This window comes from Macaca mulatta, chromosome 7, assembly GCF_049350105.2.
Source record: "Macaca mulatta isolate MMU2019108-1 chromosome 7, T2T-MMU8v2.0, whole genome shotgun sequence".
In the NCBI taxonomy this organism is placed as follows: domain Eukaryota; kingdom Metazoa; phylum Chordata; class Mammalia; order Primates; family Cercopithecidae; genus Macaca; species Macaca mulatta.
The window spans coordinates 72,610,199-72,630,741 of NC_133412.1; the positions used below are offsets into that span (position 1 = coordinate 72,610,199).

At 44.8% G+C, this 20,543-nt stretch overlaps 1 protein-coding gene and 1 long non-coding RNA gene across 7 annotated transcripts in view; one reads left to right on the forward strand and one right to left on the reverse strand.

The window, feature by feature from the left end:
- The window catches only part of LOC718515 (stabilizer of axonemal microtubules 2), a 45,274-nt gene that overhangs the window by 4,852 nt on the left and 19,879 nt on the right, over positions 1 to 20,543 (forward strand). For 3 of the 6 annotated variants that reach the window (XM_028851238.2, XM_077940148.1, XM_015142904.3), the window contains one exon: positions 18,766 to 18,968. In XM_028851238.2, coding sequence (XP_028707071.2) covers positions 18,950 to 18,968 — 19 coding nt within the window. In that variant the 5' untranslated portion in view covers positions 18,766 to 18,949. Of the gene's footprint in view, positions 1 to 12,582; positions 12,923 to 18,765; positions 18,969 to 20,543 lie in introns of those variants that run through there. The other 3 variants (XM_077940146.1, XM_028851239.2, XM_077940147.1) reach the window with 3 other exon arrangements.
- LOC144330049 (uncharacterized) overlaps positions 1 to 20,543 on the reverse strand; it is a 31,638-nt gene that overhangs the window by 4,813 nt on the left and 6,282 nt on the right. The gene's annotated exons all lie outside the window — the stretch shown is intronic.

The following is a 20,543-nucleotide window of genomic DNA, read 5'->3' on the forward strand; positions in this document are numbered from 1 at the left end:
TGTGTTCCAGAGATTCTGGTACGTTGTGTCTTTGTTCTCATTGGTTTCAAAGAACATCTTTATTTCTGTTTTAATTTCATTATTTACCTAGTAGTCGTTCAGGAGCAGGTTGTTCAGTTTCCATGTAGTTGTGTGGTTTTGAGCGAGTTTCTTAATCCTGAGTTCTAATTTGATTGCACTGTGGTCTGAGAGACTGTTGTGATTTCTGTTTTTCACATTTGCTGAGGAGTGCTTAACTTCCAACTATGTGGTCAATTTTGGAATAAGTGTGATGCAGTGCTGAGAAGAACGTGTATTCTGTTGACTTGGGGGGGAGAGTTCTGTGGATATCTATTAGGTCCACTTGGTGCAGAGCTGAGTTCAAGTCCTGGATATCCTTGTTAACCTTCTGCCTTGTTGATCTGTCTAAAATATTGACAGTGGGGTATTAAAGTCTCCAATTATTATTGTGCAGGAGTCTAACTCTCTTTGTAGGTCCCTAAGGATTTGCTTTATGAATCTGGGTGCTCCTGTATTATGTGCATATATATTTAGGATAGTTAGCTTTTCTTGTTGAATTGATCCCTTTACCATTTTGTAATGGTTGTCTTTGTCTCTTTTGATCTTTGTTGGTTTAACGTCTGTTTTATCAGCGACTAAGATTGCAACCCCTACTTTTTTTTTGTTTTCCATTTGCTTGGTAGATCTTCCTCCATCCCTTTCTTTTGAGCCTATGTGTGTCTCTGCATGTGAGATGGGTCTCCTGAATACAGCACACTGATGGGTCTTGATTCTTTATCCAATTTGCCTGTCTGCGTCTTTTAACTGGGCACTTAGCCCATTTACATTTAAGGTTAATATTGTTATGTGTGAATTTGATCCTGTCATTATAATGTTAGCTGGTTATTTTGCCCATTAATTGATGCAGTTTCTTCCCAGCATCAATGGTCTTCGCAATTTGGCATGTTTTTGCAGTGGCTGGTACCAGTTGTTCCTTTCCATGTTTAGTGCCTCCTTCAGGAACTCTTGTAAGGCAGGCCTGGTGGTGACAAAATCTCTCAACATTTGCTTATCTATAAAGGATTTTATTTCTCCTTCACTATGAAGCTTAGTTTGGCTGGATATGAAATTCTGGGTTGAAAATTCTTTTCTATAAGTATGTTGAATATTGGCCCCCACTCTCTTCTGGCTTGTAGAGTTTCTGCCAAGAGATCTGCTGTTAGTCTGATGGGCTTCCCTTTGTCGATAACCCGACCTTTCTCTCTGGCTGCCCTTAACATTTTTTCCTTCATTTCAACCTTGGTGAATCTGACAATTATGTGTCTTGGGTTTGCTCTTCTCAGGGAGTATCTTTGTGGTGTTCTCTGTATTTCCCGAATTTGAATGTTGGCCTGCCTTGCTAGGTTGGGGAAGTTCTCCTGGATAATATCATGAAGAGTGTTTTCCAACTTGGTTCCATTCTCCCTGTCACTTTCAGGTACACCAACCAAACATAGATTTGGTCTTTTCACATAGTCCCATATTTCTTGGAGGCTTTGTTTGTGTCTTTTTACTCTTTTTTCTCTAAACTTCTCTGCTCACTTTATGTCATTAATTTGATCTTCAATCACTGATACCCTTTCTTCTACTTGATTGAATCGGCTACTGAAGCTTGTGCACGTGTCACATAGTTCTCGTGCCATGGTTTTCAGCTCCATCAGATCATTTAAGGTCTTCTCTACACTGTTTATTCTAGTTAGCCATTTGTCTAATCTTTTTTCTAGGTTTTTATCTTCCTTGTGATGGGTTCAAACATCCTCCTTTAGCTTGGAGAAGTTTGTTATTACCGACCTTCTGAAGCCTACTTCTGTCAACTTGTCAAAGTCATTCTCCATCCAGCTTTGTTCCGTTACTGGCAAGGAGCTGCCATCCTTTGGAGGAGAAGAGGCGCTCTGGTTTTTAGAATTTTCAGCTTTTCTGCTCTGGTTTGTCCCCATCTTTGTGGTTTTATCTACCTGTGGTCTTCGATGCTGGTGACCTTCAGGTGGGATTTTGGGGTGGATGTCCTTTTTGTTGCTGTTGATGCTATTCCTTTCTGTTTGTTAGTTTTCCTTCTAAGAGTCAGGTCCCTCAGCTTCAGGTCTGTTGGAGTTTGCTGGAGGTCCACTCCAGACCCTGTTTGCCTGGATATCACCAGTGGAGCCTCAGTTGGAAATGCAGAAATCACCATCTTCTGTGTCGAACATGCTGCGAGCTGCAGAGTGGAGCTGTTCCTATTCTACCATCTTGGAACAGAAAACCCTGAGCATACTATTCTACAATCTGGGTTTTTACTATTTACAATCTCACCATCTTCTAGTGAACATGCATAAAGGCCACCCTCATTCTCTTAAATAACTATATACTATTAGCTTATATGATATATTGGTCAAGATTCTTAGTTATGGATAACATAATCTTCTCTGGTTAGTTTAGGCAAAAAGGAATTTATTAAGGAGTATATATATAGAGAGAGAGTTCACTTGGAAGAACTTAAGAAATCATTTTCAAAATAAGCTTCCAGGAAAAACTTCCAAAAATTTTACCACAGAACAGGACTGACAAGGAAGCCACTGCCTCTGCCACAGTCCGAAAATTGCAACAGAGCTGTAGACTTCAGAATCACTCATCTCTTCCAAGGTCAAGAAGCTGCCAAGTTAGGAAACCAGCTTGCAAATCAAGATGCCACCTAACAACTTCTAACTCCAATCTCTTGTTGCCTCTATTACATTCCATGCAAGCAAAATAAATGTTATGCCTTGACTCTCTCCTTATGTAGCTCTGTTCTGAGTCAAAGTATCAAGTGAATACATGTAGTAGGTGAAACCTAAATTGTATGTGGAAGCTTCCTGCAAGAGCTTAGGAAATTCCCTATTAGCTTTTCAGCTTCTATAATGTAACAAGACACTAAATTGTTATGAGACACTTAATTGCTGTGCTTCCACCATGTAGAGATAGACCATTATTTATAGATTGTTTTGTTATGCCCAGACCCTCTATTCCCCAAAGAAGACCACCAGAGTCCAGAGTCAAAGCCAAGCGGCAAGGATCTTTATGACAAGTTCGAACTTGGTCCCTCCATTACACAGCATACAAGAGGGCCTCGAACAATGCGAGTGTTTGCTTTTTATAGCCCGAAAGTTATAGGGGAACAAAGGAATTCTTTTGGTTCCTGCGCTTTCAGTAAAACTTTGAACGGCTGCCTCCTTATCGGAGACTTTTCCAGGTGGTGTTTGTACTGGGCTCAGGAAGTTTGAGAGACATATGGCAATATGTGGTGGGATGGGAGGATGGGATGTGTTTGTACTGGGCTCAGGAAGTTTGAGAGATATATGGTGATATGTGGTGGGATGGGAGGATGGGATGTGTTTGTACTGGGCTCAGGAAGTTTGAGAGATATATGGCGATATGTGGTGGGATGGGAGGATGGGATGTGTTTGTATTGGGCCTGTTTGTTTTGAGCCCGGGGCTGAGGAATGTGCCCCGCTCCTCTCATTCCCCCCTTCTTTTCAGATATCTCTAGAGCCAATCTTGGGTCTTACAAGTCTGATTCTGTTTCAGCGTCTACAGGTTGGTATTGGGCTCTGAGGACCATGAGTTGTACAGTGTCAAATCTTTCTCTAACGAACCGCAAAATTCTGTTAACAACACAAGGTCCTACGGTAAGCAGAAATAGAAGACTCAGCAGGGGTCCAAGGAAGGGGACTAACAGAGAAAACATAGATGAGTTCCACCATTGGTCTGCAGCTGAAGCAAACTGCCGTGTTCTTACTTCTGTGCTTAACTTGCGTAACTGTTGGACCCGGTCCTCCACAAGTCCTGATTCATTTATGTAGAAACAACAGTCTTCCTTTAGGAACATACACGTACCCCCTTTTTCAGCAGTGAGTAGGTCTAAGGCCCTCCGGTTCTGCAAGGTTACCTGTGCTAGGGACGTGAGCTGCCGCTGGAGGGAGGCAAGGGACTCAGCTGACTCCTCCATAGCAATGGCAAATTGTTGGTACAGCTTGTTACTTTCTATGAGGGTGTGACCTAAGGCTCCCCCCGCTAGTCCGGCTGCCATGAAGGATGCGGTGAGGGAGATTCCTGCAATGAGGGGGAGAAATATGGCTCGTGCAGGTCTCGGTCTAGGGACTGGGTGAATAACAGCACTAGTCCAGTTACCGGTATACCCTAGGAACTCTCCGGCAGTAAGTAGAGTCAACCGGGGAACTGATGTGACAGGAAGACACAGTAGGTTGGTAACAGAGGGGCTTGATAGGTTTTTAGATAATGTTCCATTACACCAGAAGAATATGCCTGACGGAGCCCTTAAGGTGATATTAAGGGGCGTTGCAGTGATGCTGCAGAGGCTGGAATTAGTTCCTGAGAAACAGTAGGGAAACTTTTCTTAACTGGGGTTTAGGTATAGTGGCACGTTAGGGATAGGGGCATATGAGAGGTTTCGGTGGTTGTTAGCTTGGGCAGAGGTAGAGGATCCCCACGGCAGGGGGACAGCAGTTAGCGGTGGACGCCCTAGAGTGGCACACAGAAAGCAGCCAGACAGGCTGTGAAGTCCTGTGAGGTTAGCAAGTTCTAATCCTTCTTGCAATAATTTTAACCAGGAAAAAGGACGTAAATCTTGTGTCAGGCGGTTTTCTTGTCACTGGATATTTCCATGGACCAGGGGCCGTACCTGCACTAGACCCCGCCACAGATAGAGGTGACTGCTAGGCCATGTGGAGGCGGAGGAGTAGTATACAGCCCCGTGTTGAGGCGTGGTCCAGCGGGAGTTCCAGGGGTCTCTAACTATCCATGTATATGAAAGGTCTCCATCTCGTCTACGATGGAAGGGCCATCTGGGATCTATCTGTTCTTTTCCACCCCACCATTGGTATTTATGGACGATACAATAGTTATAAGGGCAGCCGGCACTTTGGTGCCACCAATAGTGCTTACAATTGTATTGAGTCTGATCATACTCGAAGCATATCATTGGTGCCACTGGTTTGGCTATTGGGAAATCAGTAAAGTTTAGTAAAATTGGGCTATTGCACCCTGAGGAGGGGCAATCTGCACTGGCCACTAATTTCCCGGGCTAATGAGGTTGCCCAGGGTGGGTTTGGTTTTCATAAAGCCAGAATCTCCAGACAAAGGGATTAGGAGCTGGCTTTATGTTTTCCCCAGCGGCCACTAGGGCGACCAACGTTAGAGTCAGACTACCTAACTGCATGTTTGCAGTGAGCTATGCTGTCGGCGCAGGGTGAGTTTTAAGGGGTTGTTCTTAGCTCTGTCCACAGTCCACGTGTCTGGTGCTTCAGCCGCCGCCGTGATTGGTCCCAGGAGGTCGGAGGTTGGGTCCACCGGCTTGACGTGGGTGTAGTGGATCCACGATGCGATGCCTTCTACCTTCAGGGTGGTGGGTGTGGTTAGGAGTACCTGGAGTGGTCCTTTCCACCTGGGTTCTAGGGTCTCTTGTCGGTGTCGCTTGACCAGGACCCAGTCTCCTGGCTGGTACGGATGGGGTGTCGGTGGGGGACCGGTCTCATATAGTTCCTTCAGCTTGGGCCAGATTTCTTGATGAATTTTCTGCAAGGCTTGTAGGGAAAATAAGAGCTCAGAGACATTTTCTGTTTCAGACTTGAGCAGATCATCTTTTAGGCTGGGAACTAGGGGTGGGGGTCTACCATACATGATTTCATAAGGGGTAAGGCCCAGTCTGTAAGGGGTATTACGGGCCCGGAACAGAGCGTAGGGGAGAAGGACTACCCAATTAGCGCCAGTCTCCATAGTCAATTTAGTTAAGGTCTCTTTTAAGGTCCGATTCATCCTTTCTACCTGTCCTGAACTCTGGGGCCTGTAAGCGCAATGGAGTTTCCAATTTGCCCCAAGGATGGAAGCCAAATCCTGACTTACCTTAGCGACGAAAGCGGGCCCATTATCTGACCCTATCTGGACGGGGAAGCCATACCTGGGAAGGATCTCTTCCAGAATTTTCTTTGCTATGACCTGAGCAGTTTCTCTTTTGGTTGGGAATGCTTCAGTCCACCCTGAAAAAGTATCTACAAAGACAAGTAAGTACCGGTACCCGTACTTTCCTGGCTTTATTTCAGTAAAATCTACTTCCCAGTAGATACCGGGCCTGGTTCCCCTGAGCCTTGTTCCTGTTGCAGCTTGAGATTGGGGGTATGCGTTGTTAAGCTGGCAGACTTTGCAACTTGTCACGATACTGCTGGCCGTCTCAGCTATATGTCTGATTTTGAGCTTGGAGCGTCTGATCAGGTCTATCATCCACCGGTCCCCCAGGTGGGTGGTTCGGTGGATGTGTTCTAACACCTGTTGTCCTAATTTTTCTGGTAGGATGGTTTGGTCATTAGTATCAGTCCACCACCCATTCTGGACTTGTTTCAGGGGAAGTTTGTCAATCCACTGGAGATCTTGTTCTGAATATTCAGGGAAATTTGGCAAGTCCCGGGGGCCCGGGTCAGGGAGCTGGAGTGTAAGGAGTTGGCTGGGAGCCTTTGCCACATTCCTTGCAGTTTGGTTTGCCAGAAAGTTGCCTTGAGCAGTTGGAGTAGTTGGTTTCTGATGCCCTGGGCAATGCACAATGGCTAACTTTTCTGGCCTCCATAGGGCTGTTAGCAGGGCTAGGTTCTCTTGCTTGTTTTTTATCTCTTTTCCTTCAGCCGTCAGTAACCCTCGCTCCCTGTAAATGGCCCCATGTATATGCGCCGTTGCAAAAGCATATCGGCTGTCTGTATATACTGTCAGCTTCTTCCCCGCCCCTAAGGTAAGAGCTTGGGTGAGCGCAATCAGTTTGGCCTTCTGGGCCGATGTCCCCGGGGGCAGGGGTTCCGCCCAGATTACCTCAGTCTCTGAAGTCACTGCCGCTCCAGCATACCTCTGGCCTTGATGCATGAAGCTGCTCCCATCAGTGAACCAGACGAGGTCGGCGTCAGGAAGTGGGCGGTCCTGCAGGTCTTCTCGAACTCCGTGCACCTGAGCTAGTATCTCGGTGCAGTCATGGAGTGGGGCATCCAGGTCCAGGTTGGGCAGCAGCAAGGCAGGGTTTAAGGTCGTTGGGGGCAGGAAAGTTATCCTGAGAGGATTTAGTAGTAGTCCTTGGTAGTGGGTGAGCCGGGCGTTACTCATCCATCGATTAGGTGGCTGTTTGAGTACATCTTCGATGGCATGTGGAGTAACGACCCACAATTCTTGTCCCATGACAAGTTTATCAGCATCTTGCACCATCAGAGCCATGGCCGCAATCATTCGGAGACAAGGGGGCCACCCGGCAGCCACTGGGTCTAACTTCTTTGACAGGTAGGCAACTGGCCTCCGCCAGGGGCCCAAGTTCTGAGTTATTACCGCCTTGGCAACACCCATATTCTCGTCCACATATAGGTGGAAGGGCTTGGTAACATCAGGTAGCCCCAGTGCAGGCGCAGAGAGTAAGGCGGTTTTAATCTGTTGGAAAGCCAACTTGGCTTCGTCTGTCCAATTAAATGGCTGCTGCCCCCGGGTTGCCTGATACAAGGGTTTAGCCAGTTCTGCGAACCCAGGTATCCATAGTCTGCAAAATCCTGCCGACCCCAGGAATTCCCTCACTTGTCGGGTGGATTGTGGCCTGGGGATCTGCAGAACAGTTTGTTTCCAGGCGTCTGTTAACCAGCGCTGCCCTTCTTTAAGCAGGTACCCTAGATATGTTACCTTTGGCTTACAGATTTGAGCTTTCTTTGCCGAGGCTCGGTAGCCCAGATTCCCCAGAGCTTGTAAGAGACCCTTGGTCCCTTGGATGCAAGCTTCTTGGGTCTCAGCAGCAATTAGGAGGTCATCAACATACTGTAGTAAAGTTATTTCAGGGTGTTTGCGTCGGTACTCACCCAGGTCTTCATGGAGGGCCTCATCGAACAGGGTAGGAGAGTTTTTAAATCCCTGTGGCAGCCTGGTCCATGTCAATTGGCCACTTATGCCCCTATCAGGGTCATTCCACTCGAAGGCGAAGAGCTTTTGGCTCTGAGGGGCTAAAGGCAAACTGAAGAAAGCATCTTTCAAATCTAAAACAGTGTACCATTGATGTTTAGGGTTTAAGGTACTCAGGAGGGTATACGGGTTAGGCACAGTTGGATGTATGTCCACAACCCTCTTATTGATTTCTCTTAAGTCTTGTACAGGTCTGTATTCTCCACTATTAGGTTTTTGTACTGGCAACAATGGAGTATTCCAGGGTGAGTGACATGGGCGAAGGACCCCTTGGTCAAGGAGCCAGCGGATATGCGGGGCAATTCCTTTCTTGGCCTCTAGGGGCATCGGGTATTGCGGGGTCTGTCCCAGGCTTAAGTTCAACAAACAAGGCAGGACGGTGTTTTGCTAGTCCTAAGCCCCCCGTTTCCGCCCAAGCTTCTGGATATTGCTGGAGCCAGGTTGCTATGTCCTGGTCAGGGGCCGCTCGCTCCTGGTGGAGCCGGTACTTATCTTCTAGGGTTATAGTCAGGACGGACACGGGCCGATTGTGGGAGTTGGTCACGACCGGCCCTTCAGGGAGGAAATGGATCTGTGCTCCCATTTTAGTTAGCAGGTCTCTCCCTAATAGGGGACAGGGGCTCTCAGGGATGACCAGGAAAGAATGGTTTACATTCTTGGCTCCGAGGTTTACTGTCCTTTGTGTTGTCCATGGGTATTTTTTAACTCCTGTGGCCCCTTGTACCCACGAGGACTTGGAGGACAATTTCCCATTAGTTTTAACTAAGACTGAGTGCTGTGCTCCCGTATCGACCAAGAACTGGACTGGGGACCCCTCCACTTGCAAAGTTACCCTAGGTTCGGGGAGGGGATCCGAACCCCGTCTTCCCTAGTCTTCATCTTGAGTGACTAGTACGGGTGTAGACCTAGGGGGTCCCTGTCCTCGTTGTTTCTTTTTGGGGCAGTCTCTTACCCAGTGGCCAGCCTCCTTGCAGTAGGCACATTGGTCTTTTCTCAGGTTATCATGCCTGGGGGGCCGCCTAGGTTGGGTGTACTCTGGCTGTAGATGCTCTTTCTGTACCACTGCTGCCAGGACCTTGGTCATTTTTTCAGTGGCCTTAAATTGCCTTTCCTCTGGAGTATCTCTGTTATTGTAAACCTGCTGGGCTATCTGAAGGAGGTCTTGAATCCGCTTTCCTTCCAAGTCTTCTAATTTCTGGAGTTTTTTTAATATCTGGGGCTGCCTGATTTACGAAAGACATTACAACAGCTGCCTGACTTCCTGGAGCCTCTGGATCTATGGGGGTGTACTGTCTAAAAGCTTCCATTAATCTTTCTAAGTAGGTGGCTGGGCTCTCTGTCTTTCCCTGCAGAATAGAATATACTTTAGCCAAATTAGTGGGCTTGCGAGCAGCTGCCCGGAGACCTGCCATTAGAGTCTGGCGATAAAGGTGTAGCCGTCCCCTACCTTCTGCTGTGTTGTAGTTCCACGCTGGCCTGGTCAGAGGAAAGGTCGCGTTTATGAGGTCGGGGTTGGCAGTCGGTTGACCGTCGTCCCCCGGGACCAGCTTTCTAGCTTCTACCTGTATTCTCTCTCGCTCTTCCGTGGTAAACAAGATTCGGAGGAGCTGCTGGCAATCATCCCAAGTGGGCTGGTGGGTGAACATGACACTATCCAGTAAAGCCAGTAAATCTTTGGGGTTGTCTGAAAACCGAGCACTCTGAGTCTTCCAGTTATACAGATCACTGGTGGAGAATGGCCAGTACTGGAGCCTCGGGATTCCTGTGTCATCTGGGGGTCCTATTTCCTGAAGGGGTAAAGCCACCGTGGAGTCAGGCGGCTGGGGGGGGCTAGCCCGCGAAGTGCGCCCTCGCGTCCGCCCCGCTGGCCCTTCAAAGTTACCTTCCCTGTCAGCGGGCCCGTGTGTGCCGGCGGCCTCCCCTCCGCCTGCTCCCTCCCGCGACTCAGCCCGGGGGGTCGGGGCCTGGGGCCCGGAGGGGTACGGAGGGGGTTCTGTGAACAGTGGGTCCCCGCTATCAGGTAGAACAGGATGGGGGGGGCAGTTGGTTGCTTGGATTTTAGTGGTCGAGCAACCAGTGTCTTACAGGGTTCAGAGGCTAATTGGAAAGGGGACAGCCAAGGAGGCGGGTTCTCAACAAGGTCCTGCCATATGAGGATATATGGGATTTGATCTAAGTGGCCCGCACACCCAGGTAGGAAAATCTTGGACTTTACCCTAGTGATGACCGCAAGTCGGAAGGTCCCTTCAGGTGGCCACCCTACATCAAAGGCAGGCTATTCGGAGCGACACAGAGTAATTAGCTTTCCTTTCCTGATTTCCATACCAAGATCATGGCCCCTTGCTCTTACTTCTTTGAAATTATTTGTAAAGAGAGATAGAGGAGTGCTCTGGGTATTACCCATCCTGTAATAATTTGTAGTCCCTTCCTGTAAAGGAATGTGGGTTTGAATCCCTGCAAAGGAAATCTGATCTGACTTATTAATGATATTTAGTCGTGATCGTGCTCCGACAGCCCAGATCAGAGACAGTTACTGCCCAAACCGCAGACCGGCGCTCAGGGCAGTTCAGGTCAGAGACAGCTACTGCCCAAACCCCAAACCGGCGGTCGGGGCAGTGCAGATCAGAAACAGCTACTGCCCAAACCCCAAACCGGCGGTCGGGGCAGTGCAGATCAGAGACAGTTACTGCCCAAACCGCAAACGCGCTTGGGGCAGTTCAGATCAGAAACAGCTACTGCCCAAACCCCAAACCGGCGCTCGGGGCAGTTCAGATCAGAAACAGCTACTGCCCAAACCCCAAACCGGCGGTCGGGGCAGTGCAGATCAGAGACAGTTACTGCCCAAACCGCAAACGCGCTCGGGGCCGTTCAGATCAGAAACAGCTACTGCCCAAACCCCAAACCGGCGCTCAGGGCAGTTCAGATCAGAAACAGCTACTGCCCAAACCCCAAACCGGCGGTCGGGGCAGTTCAGATCAGAAACAGCTACTGCCCAAACCCCAAACCGGCGCTCGGGGCAAACCGGCGCTCGGGGCAGTTCAGATCAGAAACAGCTACTGCCCAAACCCCAAACCGGCGGTCGGGGCAGAGCAGATCAGAGAGTTACTGCCCAAACCACAAACACGCTTGGGGCAGTTCAGATCAGAAACAGCTACTGCCCAAACCCCAAACTGGCGCTCGGGGCAGTTCAGGTCAGAAACAGCTACTGCCCAAACCCCAAACCGGAGGTCGGGGCAGTGCAGATCAGAGACAGTTACTGCCCAAACCCCAAACCGGCGGTCGGGGCAGTGCAGATCAGAGACAGTTACTGCCCAAACCACAAACGCGCTCGGGGCAGTTCAGATCAGAAACAGCTACTGCCCAAACCCCAAACCGGCGGTCGGGGCAGTGCAGATCAGAGACAGTTACTGCCCAAACTGCAAACGCGCTCGGGGCAGTTCAGATCAGAAACAGCTACTGCCCAAACCCCAAACCGGCGGTCGGGGCAGTTCAGATCAGAAACAGCTACTGCCCAAACCGCAAACCGGTGCTCGGGGCAAACGGGCGGTCGGGGCAGTTCAGATCAGAAACAGCTACTGCCCAAACCCCAAACCGGCGGTCGGGGCAGTGCAGATCAGAAACAGCTACTGCCCAAACCCCAAACCGGCGGTCGGGGCAGTGCAGATCAGAGACAGTTACTGCCCAAACTGCAAACGCACTCGGGGCAGTTCAGATCAGAAACAGCTACTGCCCAAACCCCAAACCGGCGGTCGGGGCAGTTCAGATCAGAAACAGCTACTGCCCAAACCCTGAACCGGCGCTCGGGGCAAACCGGTGGTCGGGGCAGTTCAGATCAGAGACAGCTACTGCCCAAACCCCAAACTGGCGGTCGGGGCAGTTCAGATCGTAAGCTAGATCAGACGAGCACCAGGGGACGTCTCCCACCGGTCTCCACTGGCCGTCCTATAGCGCGTCCGCCAGGACTGTGCCAGCTCCAGTTTCAGACCTCGCGAGTCGCAGATTCAGATTCAGAACAGACACAGACAGACAAACGGAGACGAGCCGGCTCACCTATCAGTAGATCGATCCTAGTGGATCCGTTGACCAGGGGTCTGGTGGGCTTGGGGGAATCCCGGACAAGCCCCGAGATGTTATGCCCAGACCCTCTATACCCCAAAGAAGACCACCAGAGTCCAGAGTCAAAGCCAAGCGGCAAGGATCTTTATGACAAGTTCGAACTTGGTCCCTCCATTACACAGCATACAAGAGGGCCTCGAACAATGCGAGTGTTTGCTTTTTATAGCCCGAAAGTTACAGGGGAACAAAGGAATTCTTTTGGTTCCCGCGCTTTCAGTAAAACTTTGAACGGCTGCCTCCTTATCGGAGACTTTTCCAGGTGGTGTTTGTACTGGGCTCAGGAAGTTTGAGAGACATATGGCGATATGTGGTGGGATGGGAGGATGGGATGTGTTTGTACTGGCTCAGGAAGTTTGAGAGATATATGGTGATATGTGGTGGGATGGGAGGATGGGATGTGTTTGTACTGGGCTCAGGAAGTTTGAGAGATATATGGCGATATGTGGTGGGATGGGAGGATGGGATGTGTTTGTATTGGGCTTGTTTGTTTTGAGCCCCAGGCTGAGGAATGTGCCCGGCTCCTCTCAGTTTTTATAGAGGAAAAAGGTTTTTTTCAGTAAAGCTCTAGAATTTAGAAATTGTGAGTTTATTGGTGGTCTCTGATTAAAATGCAATTACAACACAAAATGTTTTTTAAGGTTAATCTTTCAGTTTATTTTTTGCACAGGCGACATCATTGTCCACATGGAACCACAAGGATTTATGAAAATTCTGGGGTGTTTTTCCCTACAACTGAGTATTTGGAAAAATATCCTATGTATGACAATGTTCTTCCAACTCAGAGTCTTAAACCCAAGCAAGAAATTCGAGCATGCCGTGGTAAAATGGAAGGAATAACTACATTTAAGTAAATATTTAGTAACTATTTGCTTTACTTATTTTTCTTCCAACTCTTCTGCTGTCAATAAATTTTTCTAGCTATTTAAATTACTGTTTCATGGATTTAAGTTGAACCAATCTAATAGGCAAGAGACTAGTTAAGTCACAACTTGAAAAAAAACAGAAAAATGAGAATTAGGTTGACAAAGTGTGAGAAGAAGAAAGGGATATAAAAAGTTCTGTTTTTTTTTTAACTTCCTAAAATATCTAATATTTGTCTGCTTTCCACTGTCACCACCACCTACAGCAGGGTATCCAATCTTTTAGCTTCCCTGGGCCACACTGGAAGAAGAATTGTCTTGGGCCGCATGTCAAATCCAGTAACACCAACCATAGCTGATGAGCAAAAAAAAAAAAAAAAAATCACAAGAAAATCTAATAATGTTTTAAGAAAGTTTACAAATTTGTGTTGGACTTCATTCAAAGCCATCCTGGGCCGCATGCAGCCCATAGGCTGCAGGTTGGACAAGCTTGACCTAGAGGAATGCAGTCGCTTTCTAAGTGTAATATATGAATCTACTCTAGTTTTTGCAGTCTGATCTGTTTTAATACTTCAGCCTGCCCAAATGCAAACCAAATCCTATCACTTTTCTGCTTAAAATACTCTTAAACTTTCACATTGTGTTTAACACAAACCAGAATCCTTACCAAAACCATGTAGAGGCATGGTTTGCTCACTACTTAATTCTGTAATTCATTTTCACTGTAGTATCCTTTTTACTCTTTTATGCTCCATCCCATGGGCCATTTTTTATTTATTTGAAAAGTGCCAGGTTTCCTTGTCTCAGGGTCTTCCAAGATACTATTTTCCCTACCTGCAATTTTCCTTCCCTCTCTTAGCTAATGCTCATTCAATCTGCAGATCTCAACTACATTATCACTTGAATAAGCCTTCTCTGACACTTCACCCAGTTTTCAGATTAGGTAAAATTCTTCTATGTAAGCTCCCAAAGCACCTTCCTGTTATTTATCATTAGGTTGGTTTCAGTGTTTCATGAAAGCAGGAAATAAGTCTATTGTTGTCTCAGCATTCTATTTTTAGAAAACTAATACAATGCCTACTAGCACATAGTAGGTACCCAATATTTGTTCAGTGAGTGATGAAAAAAAATCCTCTTAAATCTGTACTTTTCACTTGAACTTACCTTTTTTGATTTCTCAAATTTTTGTCAGTTAGGTGGATTAAGTATATTTACTCATTATTTTATTTAAACTGTTAATGTATGTACTATATTCAAGGTACAATCCTGGTGTTAAGTATAAAAATGTCAATAAGTTTGTGAACCCCAAATATCTGAGATAGGTCTCAGTTAATTTAGGAAGTTTATTTTGCCAAGGTTGAGGGCGCATGCTGGTGACACAGCCTCAGGAGGTCCCAATAATATGTGCCCAAGGTGGTCAGAACACAGTTTGGTTTTATACGTTTTAGGGAGACACACGTCAATCAACATATACGTTAGATTAATATTGGTTCGTTCCGGAAGGGCGGGACAAATTCGAAACTGGGAGTGAGCTTGCAGGTCATAGGTAGATAAGAGACAAATGGTTGCATTCTTTTGAGTTTCTGATGAGCTTCTCCAAAGGAAGCAATCAGATACGCATTTATCTCAGTGAGCAGAGGGGTGACTATGAATACAATGGGAGATAGGTTTGTCCTAAGCAGTTCCCAGCTTCACTTTTCCCCTTAGCTTAGTGATTTCGGGGCCCCAAGATTTATTTTCCTTTTACAAGTTGAAGTTCCTGCTTTCAAGGAACTCAGACATCATATTTCTATAATTTAGAGTTTTTAAAATGCTCTGTAATAGCTTTAGATTTTGATGTTAGCCATTTTCATTTCATTGCAGATGCAGCTCATTCTTATATAGCAAAGGTGGAGACTTTCAAACTTTTAGTCTAATATGTCTATTTTTAACATTTCAGGCATTCCTTGCAGTAATAATACTTTGGTGACTCTAGTTACTTGTGTAGGTGTGTGGCTCTTCCACAGATGGAAGATTTTACTTAGTCCTCAGATTTTGGTATGCAGTAGTGCCATCTAGAAGTGTTACAATTGCAGATTCCAGATCTCCATCTAAACGAGCCAGTAGATAATAGAGTGGGTCTCAGGAAACTACATTTTTAACCAGCATTGCTAGTGATTCTGTTGCCACTGATTCAGTGCAGTAGGTCAGGAACTGGACTGCTCACTGAGGATGACATGGAACATAAAACAGAGACGGTCTTTGCTTTACTGTTGTTTATAGTGCTGTGGGAAAGTCCAGATAAGAAAATAACAGATAAATAACTAAGATAATTATGGATTATAATAAGTGAGATGAAGAAATTGAACAACTGGTTGAGACTGATTGAATGGGAATGGCTCTTTTTCTTCACTTTAATTTATTAATATTTATTTCTTGATGCTTTAGTGGTTCATATTAGAGATTTAAAATAAATTTTACAATATTTGTATGTATTGAACAGAGATTGTGCTTTTAACCAGTTCTAAGTGTAGAAATTGAGAAAATTTAACCTGCCATATCTTTCTTTTAAAAGGCAGTTGCTTTTCAATTCTGGATTTCCCCTATTGACTTAATTCAAGTAAGCCTTAATAGTTTTTTTTTTTTTTTATAAAAAAGAAAGTCCCAAAGTCCAAAATGCCAATAAAAATAAATTTATTCATTTCTTAAATTGTCATCTCTTCACTTACTAAGACATTGGATCTTTTCTTTCTATTTTCACTGGGAAACTAGCAGTATTTCTAAGAGTCATAATCTAGGAGCTTGAAACTCTTGCTTGACTCCCTCATGTTGACTGTGGTGACTATGCAGTAGAAAGTGGATTTATCTGTACAAACGAAGCATTCTGTACATTTGCATAGTACAGGGAGTGACTGTGTAAAGAAGTGTCTGAACTTGTACAAGATTTTGGATCCCTTATAGCAGTCCTGTTGTAGCTCACTTAGATGACTGCCAGAGTTGGCAGGAAGTCTGCCCTGAAGGAGTAGGATTCTAGACACATCAAATGTTTTAGGATATATCAGATGAATAAGACTGCATTCACCCTCTACTACTACTCCATAGAAAGCGGCTTTGGGTTTGGAGGCATACTTTCTAACACTTAACTAGTCTAACCAGAGAAACTGAGAGTTCTAAGCTTTTGCTTTGCTTTTCCCTTCCTGATTCTCTCACTTCCTGACTGCATTTTAGCCTATTCCCCTCTAGCTTGTATTTAGGAAGAGCGAAGAACAACTCACATGTCTTGAGAAGCAGAGGTATGTGATTTCTACTACTCTTCATTCATTAAATAAAAAATTATTAAGCATTTATTAAGCATCAAGCACTATACTAGACACCTGGGATATAGTGGTGACCAAAAGCAGTCATGATCTCTGTGCTGACAGATGTTGCAACCTATTAGAGATGGCAATCAAAAACATTACTCAAAATAAGTCTAAAATTACAACAATGATGAAATCTATGAAGGAAAGGCACAGGTATCTTGACAGCCAGAATAAGAGTTTGACTTTATCAGGGAATAAGAAAAATGAGTCAAAACCTGAAGGATGTTAAATTAGCTGGATTAACAGGGGGAAGGAAATGCATTCCAAGCAGAGAGAGAGAGAGTAGCATGTAGCAGGAAGGAGCATGGAAAGGAGAAAATTATCAAAGAAGGCCAGCTGGAGCAGAGAAAGCAAGAGGAAGCACAGTGACAGTTGAGGCTAGTGAAGGAGGCCAGGCAGAGCCTTTAAGCCATGTTCAGTGTTGTCTATGTCCTTATAGTAATACGTCATGAAGGTTTCTTTTCTATTTTGTTTTTTTTTTGTTTGGTTTTTTTTTTGTTGTTTTTTGTTTTGGTGGAGGGTAGAGTAGGGAGGAAGGGAGTTAAGGAAGAGGCCAGGGAGATGAGAGCAAGAATGACCTGATCAGATTTACTTGGGAAAGCATTACTTCAGGTGCCATGTGGAAAAAAGATTGGAGGAAGAACTAGAGTAGATGTGGGTAAATGAGTTTAGGAAGCTATTAAAGTGATTCAAATGAGCCATTGTAAAAACTCTGCATATTATGGTAGTGGCAGATGTGGAAAAAAGTGATTAGATTTGAGAGATATTTATGAGGCAAAATTGACAGTAGTTGATGATGGACTAGATAGGGGAGAGTAGTAAGGTATAAAGGGTGAGTCCTAAATTTCTGACTATGCGTCTGAAACGATGGTAATAGCATTCGCTTAAATAGAGAACAAGCAAAAAGGACCACATTTATTGAGGGGAAATAGCGAGTTGATTTGTGACATATTAAGTTTTGAGTTGCCACTGAATATCCAAGAGACCATCGTAGATACTGGTATGGAGCTCAGAGAAGAGGTCTAAGCTGAGATGTAAATTTGAGGGTTTTTTCAATCTAGGTAGTAATTGAAGCTGTGGGAGTAGAAGAGTTATCCTCAGGAGTGAACAGTGGATGAAAAGAAGTATGTGTAGGTAGGTCCAAGTCTTGAGGAACGCTAACATGTATTTAATGACCGAGTAAAGGTAGATGAAGCTGCATAGGAGACTGGCAAGAAATAATCAGGAAGTCAGGAAGAGCAAGTTTCCTAGAAACAGACAGTGTGGATAATAATGTCAATTACTGTTGTAGAGGTCAAGTAAGATGAGGACTAAAAATGTTCAATGAATTTAATCACATGGAAGACATGGTGAACCTTAGAGCTATATTAGGGAAGTGGCAATGCTGGAAACCAGATTGAAATGGATTGGAGTGGGTGAGAAAACAGTTAATTAGTCTAAGAAGTTATGTTGTGAATAGAAGAAGAATTCAGTGAGGGTTTCGGGTTTCTTCGGGGAACTTACAGACATACGCAGCAAATATTGATTAATACAAGATAGTTTAATCACAAAATGAGTCATGTGCCAATAGAGTCCAGAAGAAAAAAGCAATCTATGAAGTCTTGGGGTAGTAACAGTAGTGGCTGCCATATTGATCTTACTGTGTACCAAGCAGTCTTAAAAGTGTGTGTGTATATCCTTAAAAACAACTATGTGAGATAGAAGATATTATTGTGCCCTATGAAATATAAAGAAACTGGGGCATAAACAGATTAATGAAATTATCCAAGGTCCTGCAGCTAGTAAATGGACGTAGGCGGTCTGATCAGTCTAAGTTTGTGTTCTTCTCCATTCCTCAGTTTTTACCTCAGTGTCTGCAGTACTACCTCTGTCACATAATGTTATATAGTGCCCAGGTTGGCTGCATTACCATCCCAGATGCATTACCATCTGGGAGATCCAAAGATGAGGAACACTTATATCCATAATCTGAATGTGATTTATGTCTAAAGACCAGAGTTACTAATCATCTAACAATAAGCGAGAAAACAGCGTGAATTCAAAAAGAAGAAAGTATGCCAAAATAGTTTGCTGGAGACTTTAAGTAGGATGAATAAGGACTTTGACAAAGTGGACTCAGGGGGAATATATTTTTTAAACTTTTCAGGTTTAGTAAATTTTACCTGAAATTTCCTCCCAGGTTAGAAAAAAAAAATCAATTACTTGAGGATATTATTTACTGAAAATCCAATTAACTGACATTAATTAAAAAGTAATGATATTTTAAAAACTAGAATTTTTGATATATTTACTTTTCTCAAGATATTTAGTCACTGGATAGGACTTTATAAGAAATTCAGTTACTTCTTTCAAGTAGTTTATCATCTATTACCATTTTAATATCTTCTCAGACTTTTCAAGGAAAAAAGCCTTGACATTTTCCATATTTCATTGAAATAATTAGAAATAAAAGAACTTGTGAGGCTGTGTTTCAAATTTATATATTTCAGGTCGGATTATCGTCCTTATGAAATAGTTAAACAGCCTCGCCATGTGCCAGAAGAATATAAACCAAAACAAGAGAAGATTGATCTTGGTACTACCTACAAACAGGATTTTAATTCGTACAAAGTGCAGCCTGTGGCAATAGTCCGGCCTTTGGAGAGACAACAAGTTAAAAAAGGAAAGTTGGACATGGTCCCGACTTATAAAGGTAACTTGCCATTTCATAAATGAAGGAGCCAAAAAACTAAAACTTACTTCCAGCTTTAACATCTAATATCAAATTATAATTTTGGTGTGCTGCCAAACTTAGCCTCCATGGCTCAGGAAAGAACATTTCTCTCTTTGGCAAAATAGTATTGTATAGTAACAAAAGAAAATAGACCATTTGTCTGATTGAGAGGTAAAAGACCCACATTCCCATCCAAAGTCATCTACTTTGTTAGTTCTCTCTGTTTCAAAACATGAAAAACAAGGGATGCCATTAAACAAGCATTATGTTAACGTTTGTCACTTCATGTCACATTTAGTTGGCATTGTTCTTTTCTTCCCATCCTAGAAAGAGTTGAAATTCTACCGAGAGTATTGGGATCTTTGAGGTCAAATAAATAGCAATGCTTTTCTCCATTCAAGTCCTGAACCAACCTATAAAGCTAAAGAGTTACCAGATGGGGAAGCACAATGTTACTTTTACACTGATAAAGGACAAAATAGAGAATGAAGCTTTCATCTGTAAGCAGGCGATTCCTGATACTGAACCTCAGAATTAGGTAGGCTTATGTACCCCATGATAGATAGTGCTAGACTGCCACATAATGGGTCCTGCTCCTCTAAGAATTCTGAGATGGTGGAAGGGTGAGAATACTTTCTCTTTACAGGCAACTGACTTAGAGGCATAGGAGTTGGGCCATGTGTGTTTTTCTTTCCAAAAACGTGTTTTTGTTGTTATTATTGAGACAGAGTCTCGCTCTGTTGCCCAGGCTGGAGTGCAATGGCGGGATCTTGGCTCACTGCAACCTCGCCTCCCAGGTTAAAGCGATTCTCCCACCTCAGCCTGCCAAGTAGTTGGGATTACAGGTGCATGCCACCACGCCCAGCTATTTTTTTTTTTTTGTATTTTTAGTTGAGGTGGGGTTTCACCATGTTGGCCAGGCTGGTCACCAACTCCTGACCTCAAGTGATCCACCCACCTCAGCCTCCCAAAGCCTCCCAATGTGCTGGGATCAAAGGCATGAGCCACCACACCTGGCCCCAAAACCTGGAACGGGGTCTTTGTTTTTAAACAGGCTACTTTTGAGGAATGGGGTCTTTGTTTATTAAACAGGCTATTTTTTTTTTTTTTTTTTTTTGAGATGGAGTCTCTGTTGCCCAGGCTAGAATGCAGTGGCACAATCTTGGCTCACTGTAACCTCTGTCTCCTGGGTTCAAGCAATCCTCCTGCCTCAGCCTCCTGAGTAGTTGGGATTACAGGCACCCGCCACCACACCTGGCTAATTTTTTTTTTTTTTTTTTTTTTTAGACGGAGTCTCACTCTGTTGCCTAGGCTGGAGTGCAATGGCTCAATCTTGGCTCACTGCAACCTCCGCCTCCCGGTTCAAGTGATTGTCCTACCTCAGCCTCCTGAGTAGCTGGGATTACAGGTGCACACCACCACACCCAGCTAATTTTTGTATTTTTAGTAGGGATGGGGTTTCACCATGTTGGTCAGGCTGGTCTCGAACTCTTGACCTTGTGATCCATCCGCCTCAGCCTCCCAAAGTGTTGGGATTACAGGCATGAGCCACCG